At 45.2% G+C, this 6750-nt stretch overlaps 1 protein-coding gene across 9 annotated transcripts in view; it reads right to left on the bottom strand.

The window, feature by feature from the left end:
* Fryl (FRY like transcription coactivator) overlaps nt 1-6750 on the bottom strand; it is a 225016-nt gene continuing 218266 nt past the window's right edge. For 7 of the 9 annotated variants that reach the window (XM_075943110.1, XM_075943111.1, XM_075943109.1 and 4 more), the window contains 5 exons: nt 6226-6294; nt 3685-3702; nt 2771-2881; nt 1734-1924; nt 1-1585 (listed from right to left, as the gene is read on the bottom strand). In XM_075943110.1, the coding sequence (XP_075799225.1) occupies nt 1327-1585; nt 1734-1924; nt 2771-2881; nt 3685-3702; nt 6226-6294 (648 nt within the window). In that variant the 3' untranslated portion in view covers nt 1-1326. The remainder of the gene's footprint in view (nt 1586-1733; nt 1925-2770; nt 2882-3684; nt 3703-6225; nt 6295-6750) is intronic. The other 2 variants (XM_075943104.1, XM_075943112.1) reach the window with 1 other exon arrangement.

Here is a 6750-nt window from a genome sequence, read left to right as displayed (position 1 = left end):
AAAAAAAAGGGCAGAGGATCCAGTTTGTGTTACGCTACAGACTTAGACGGTGGAGAAGAATATTGCATGTTTTGGGAGCCGGTCTTCAGGCTTTTCTGTCTTTCCCCCATAGCTCCAGGGCTCCTTGAGCCTGAAACAAGTTGAGCCCTGCATGAACACACAAGTCACTTGCATCTCTTCTCTTGAAGTCTGCAGCCTCCAGAGCCTGCAGAAAACACAGTCCACCATCAGTGACCACAACTTCTTTCTCCTTTAGCTTTGTGCTCGTACTCTGGCGTAACAGCACGTGGCACAGATGTACAAGAAAAATCCAGGTTTTAGTCTATGCAGTGTCTATAATAATTACGGAGTAAAATAAGTTAACTTGTCTAATGAGGAGTGCTGACGGGCAGCGTACATCTGTATTTTACAGTTTTTAAGTCTCTGCAGGCATCTACTTTGGTTAGTTATCAACAATATCCACAGAAGCACTGATCAGAGAGCTGAGCAGCAGAGTCCAATAATATTAACAGATATATTATTTCTTTTTTTTTTGAGACACTGGAAAAGCCCAGTTTTAAAATATTATTAAAGTGTTCTAACATTTACACACTATGAAGAGTTAGATCTAATAAAATAAAATTTCTTCAAAAATAATCTCGCAGTGCTCTTTTAGGCATGCTCTGAGAAGCTGTCACCGGACATCTGACATCCGCCACACACTCGCACACCCCACCCCAACTCACGCACACACAATTCCTTATACAGACCAAAAAAAAAAAAAAAGCCACAAACACACACCCCAAACCCTTCTCCCGTACGCCGGGAGAAAATAAAAACAAAACCCCAGACCCAATGGTTTTTGCAAGTGAAGTCTGTTGTCTGTCAGACTGGATGGCCATGGTTCTGGACGACAGCTAGGAATCCCAGCGGCGCTGCGGCGGCGGGTCTTCAGCTGCGATGAATTGGCCCCGACTCCAGCCTCATTCCCCGCCCTGCAGTGTCTTGGATTATTGCAAACATCCTCGGGATTTTTTTCGTTTCTCCAGAGTAATGTACTTGTATGCATCACTTTTAGCCCTTTTTTTCTTTTTTCACATAGGTTAATTTAAAAAAACAAAACAAAACAAAAACCTTCTTCCTACAGTTACTGTGGAGGTACCGGCAGCGGCTAAGCGGTTAGAAACTTCCCTTCAGGCTTTTGTTTCTGACGGTCTGTCGTTAGTAGACTGCGACGGAAGGCGCTGCCGAGAGAGTTACCAGTGAACCCCACGGCTCACACAAGGTGCTTGGTTAACAATCTTGATCGTTTGCAGCTCACTCCCGCTCTCGCGGACGGGAAGTGGCTCAGAATCCAGTGCTCGCTGTGTTGCCAACCGACTTGGCCTGTGCTAGAAGCGGGTGTGCCTGCACCATGCGCAGAGACTCTCTGATCTCCAGGTTCAGCTCCATCAGTTTGTAGTTAGCTTCTGACATGTCCAGGTTCGAGCCGATGACGGCGAAGCTGCCCGTCTGGCCTAGCGTCTGGTGGTGGAAGTAGATGTGTAGCAAGGTCTGCACGGGGTCATCCTCACAGCTGCCGAAGATGTCGTTGGGCCACAGGGTTCTGGAAATACACAAGGTTAGAGGGCTGAGGTTGTGTCATGACTCTGTAAGCTACATTTTCGGTTCAAACCTGTGAACACCACTGCCCGGGGAGTTCCTGGTCTGTTAGCTGTGAGCATACTTCGGCGCTGTGTGGTCTGCCCACTCACCTAAAAGCTTTGACTTGGGCGACGGCGGACACAAATTCCTTGTTCTTCAAAGTTTCAATCAGAGAATGAATGGCGGTTTCTATTGTGGTCTGTGCGGCTTTGGAAATATCGATCTCTTCATTTTCCGAAGCAGCCTCGGCTTCCTTAAGGATACCTTCCAGCTGGGCAAGCTCCTCTGACATGTTGATGACCTGCAACAAGGGTGTCTTTAAGGACTGATTCCTACGGTCAGGAGTATATGGTCACGGGTATAAGCTCATGGTAGGAACATCCTAGCTTTCGGCAGGAATATAAAAAATGAGCCGCCAAAGAAAAAGAAAACCAGGCAAAGTATCTTCTCATGTACCTAGGCTACTCTGAACTTGAAAGCTTCCCACTTCAACTTCCTAAGTACTGGGTGTTACAGTACACGTGCCCCTAGACCAGGTTTAGATAATCTACAGCTATTGGGTTGCAATAAATGTTTATACTATATTTTGGAAGACTGTAATTGCTTTTGGACAGTGAAGGGAAGTGTATTTTAGAAGGTTATTTACCCAGGATACTTTATATAAATGTGTCGATGCGCACATTATATACATATATCTATATGTGTACACACACACATATATAATTTAAAAAATTTGACCATTTTCCCAATGACAATTTTGGTGTGAGTAATGTAAGGAGGGGAAAAAAGATTACAGTCAATAATTGTGACCCTATATATTAACCTCTGCATTAATGTCTCGGGCATTCACGCAACTCCAGAAACAGACGAGGGATGTTAGGGACTGTTACGGATGTCACGGTGCAAGCTTTATATTTGATTATAGATTTGTATCTGCTACCAAACCTGGGATATCAGCTCTCTTGTTTACTACAGTGTGAACACGAGCTAACTGATCCACTGAAGCAAACGTTCAGTGTGAGTGGCTTTTGACCTTAGGCTCTTTGACAGGAAACATATACATAAGCACACGTGACACACATGCATGCGCGCTCACATGTATGTATTTACGGCTCCCAGAGGCGCTCTGATGCCCAGCGGAACTCACCTCTGCTTCGTTTTTGATGGTATTCACTTGGCCGATGAGCTTGCAGTAGGCCTGGAACAGGAGCAGCAGCTGGAAGTGCAGCTTGTACAAGCGCCTGCAAAGCTCCAGTTCCTGGAAGTAAGCAGCGGGGGCGGAGGTTAGCCCAGGGCTCCTTTTCGTGGCTCTGACTAGACAGCACAGCATACTTCCAGGGAAACATCACAAACGTGTTAAAATCGTCCTGGCTTTTGTGCTTCTGCGGTAAGCAAGTTAATACGGTGTGAAGCTGACGGGAGGCGAGGGAGAGGTGCTTTGGGGCTGGCATTCAGGGACCAAGGTTTGCCACTGGTTACACCACCCCCTTTTTTAGTAGGAAGCACATGTTCACACCGGACAGACAGTGTCAGGAGGCAAAGTGTAGGCTGCTTTGGAGGGGAGGCCTCAACGCCGATTTAAAGCCTTTGAAGTTGAGGACGGGAAGAATTAATTTGCAGATGCACACGTGGGCTTTGAGCTCACTGAGGCTCTCGATGCATCTGTCAGCTGGCACAGAGCGAAACTGGGTATCCTCTTACCAAAATGAAGGGGCTTTTAGAGAAACGGACTCCTCTTTAGGAAAACCACCGGGTGATCTCATTCAGATGAGACCGTGAAGCTGACAGGGCAGCTTAACATGTAAAGGGGGCGATGGCAAGTTACAGGCGCAGAAAGAATGCAACTGCCGGCTGCGTGCGCACAGTTATGATAAAGCCTCACTGTTTCATTTCGCAGGACCGACATGTCATGGGGCAGGGCTATGTAAAATTGAAGCACACACTACTTTTCAGAGTGGTCAATGACAAAACATGGCTAGGTCACAGGAGGACACATGGCAGATGAAAACCAGTTTGTCTCACAAGGGTAAGGGGGTCTATAAATCAAGACAGGCCACTTACTGCTAGAATTCCCATTTGCTAAGCAAGGTGATCGGGTCACACAAAAAAAATACAAAGAGAAAAAGATCAAGAATTAGTGTAAGAAACCATTGTAACTACGGTTACAGACGCCCCACGCAAACTGAACACATAATCATATCCCGAAGAACATTTTACGAGGCCATTTCCAAACTACTACTTTCTAGACATTTACAGTGTTTCCCTTTGGCAGTTTAGTTTTGTATAAGAGCCACAAAACATAGAACAAAGTGATCTTGGGAGCCCTAGCTGTTGCGAATGTCTTTTAAGCTGGATTCTTTTTGTCCCTCTCCCAACAAACCCAACTGCAATTCCCGTGAGTGCAGTGGGAAGCTTCTTTAGTGAATTGTGATTATTATTTTAACCTAGGGATTGGCTGAATTGGTTCCTGATCTTACATAGGAAGAAAACACTTCCCCTACCCAGCAGCAGGCTCTCTGATGTGGTCCATTCTAGACTTTCCTGCCTGTTAGTCTCTGCCTAAACCTCAGGCTGTCTACTCATCCTGAGTACTGAGAGCGCTGTGTTTTGCAGTACACATCTAATGTCACGCATGTCAGAAGTCTGACCTAACTAGGCTCGAGTCAAGTGGAGACGATGCACGGGAGACCCATGGTGAAAAGCGCGGGATGCAGAAGAGGGACCGCATTAAAACAAGGCTGTCGGTGCGCACACGGAGCTGCTAGAACTGCTTTTCTCAAGTCTTCTCTGAAGGGCTTTTTTAAGCCGCATTTATTCCCGTCAGTTTAAAAAGGCTTTACTAAGCAAAGGTGAACTTTAGCTCCACACAGCTGACCATAAATTATGCAAACAGTGGCCCCAGTAACATTAGCAGAGCACAATCCAAATGTCAAACAGCAGGAGGTTTTATTTCATTTCGTTTATTTCAGGTGGGAATTCAAGTTTTAAATCTCCTTCCTCCTTCCTGTTAGCATGCTGAGTGGAACCGATCCCACACATCCACGCCAGCGGTGTCGGTTTGGCCACGCCTGGATAAAGCTCACCGTCACTGCGGTTGCAGGCAATGGCACAAACTCCACAGCTGTGAACCGCCAGGACTGGCGGCGATGAGCGGAGAGCAGGTCTTGAGGAGGACACATATACACATTTTAAGCACACTGATAGTGGCATGATAGATTTTTGTCTTTATTAAGTGAATAAAATATTTACTGGCCGCTTTCATAGACTGGCACACAGGCACAGGAGGCACGAGGCGTGTAAGAAGGGGGGAGGTACAAATCAGTCTTAAGTGTAGCCCCCATTTTTCACTCAAAAGAACATCTCCGCCGGGCGGTGGTGGCGCACGCCTTTAATCCCAGCACTTGGGAGGCAGAGGCAGGCGGATCTCTGTGAGTTCGAGACCAGCCTGGTCTACAGAGCTAGTTCCAGGACAGGCTCCAAAACCACAGAGAAACCCTGTCTCGAAAAACCAAAAAAAAAAAAAAAAAAAAAAGAACATCTCCAGCTGCTAACCGAGTCTCAGAGATTATGGAATTGTTTTACAGGTGAGAAGGTCTATAAGAACCACTCAGCATCTCCACCTAGCTCACACGATACTTGTAGGTATCATTATAAACCCCCACTGGGTTCAATTCTAGAGTGAACTTCTATCTTGTCTCATTTCTTTACTCATGATTTTAATTTTCCTTTAAAATAGCACGGAGTTTAGAATTACCCGTCTAGGTTTGAATCTTGGTTTCTATTGCTTATTTATTAGATAAATCGGCCCCTCTGAGCCTCCCTTCCCTCATCTTCAAAAGTGGGAATAATGAAGGGGCTGTTTCACCGAGCTGCAAGGAGAGGATTATGAAATTATGGGCTGGCATTATGCCAGAAAAGCTTAGTATTTAAATTATGATCTTCTCCAGATTTCATTCTGATACTATATTAGTATAACTTTTGCAAAGATACACTATTATAAATGCCATTGGAGTTGAAAATGTGGGAATTCAAATGTCAGGTGTGGAGATGGCTGAGCTGCTGAAGGCTTTCTCCTTGTATGAAGTTTCTCCCACTGGAATAGCACATAGGTCTGAACATACCATCCCCAGTGGGGGAGATGTATTTTGCACACAATGTGCTGCTACTGCTTGAAACAACTAGAGGAAAACAACCACAATTTCAGTTAGAGTAACAGGGATATAGAGCACATTGCTCTAGGCTTGGTTTCTCTCGCCAGACAGGAAGTATATTCACAGAATACTAATGGACAACCATTTTTTTTCCTCTAAGAGGCAGATGCAACTAAATGTCGCCCTGGACTGTCTAGATACCCATCAGGCTTATCTGCTCAGTGTTATTAAGCCTCAGTCACAAGCTGGTTGCTCATTTTTATTAAAGTGAAGTTTTCATTACTAAGCCAATATTTCATTGAGCCTAACTTTCAGACAGATTGTTCTGATAAACCAAAATGAAAAAGGCTTACAAACATTCTTTCTAGGAACCTCGAGTAAGGACAATCAATCGCGCGCATGCGTCGTTTTATAATGCCCAATGTCATCACCCAGCAGAAAGGAGACTTACTTGCGCGTTGGTGTTTATCCTATATATGTCGTCCTTGGCACCGAATGTCCTCTTACAATTCTCTAACCACTGTGGAAATAAGTAAGGGTAAACACATTTCAGTACATCACAGAGTGGACGATGTAACTAGCTACAACAGGTCTGTCTATGCAAAACCAGAAACTGACCTGAAAGGCCAGCACCGGCTGTTGAGAGAACTAATCTCCACCCCAGGCCAATCATCTATGTGGAACAAACAAGGGATCGATACAACAAGATGCACGCCCTGGCTTTATTAACAAAGATGCGATCAGTGTTCCTGGAAACCATGGTGTCCCTAGCATAGGAGCCTTCGCCTTGTAGATTTTACTGGAAATCTTCACTGTTTCTCCCTGACCTTTGTGTCTAAATGTGAGATGTGGAAAATCAAAGATCCACCTTCCCCTTGGTCAATTTAATAAAGGCAACTTAAAGAAAAAAAAAAAAACAAACACGCTAGGGCTGCCTGCCCATCTGAAATGTTCTCTGGAGATGCATGCCAACTTT

Source organism: Microtus pennsylvanicus, chromosome 12, assembly GCF_037038515.1.
Source record: "Microtus pennsylvanicus isolate mMicPen1 chromosome 12, mMicPen1.hap1, whole genome shotgun sequence".
Lineage (NCBI taxonomy): Eukaryota > Metazoa > Chordata > Mammalia > Rodentia > Cricetidae > Microtus > Microtus pennsylvanicus.
Note: the sequence above shows the minus strand (reverse complement) of the source record. Positions and strands in the feature narration are given on the sequence as shown.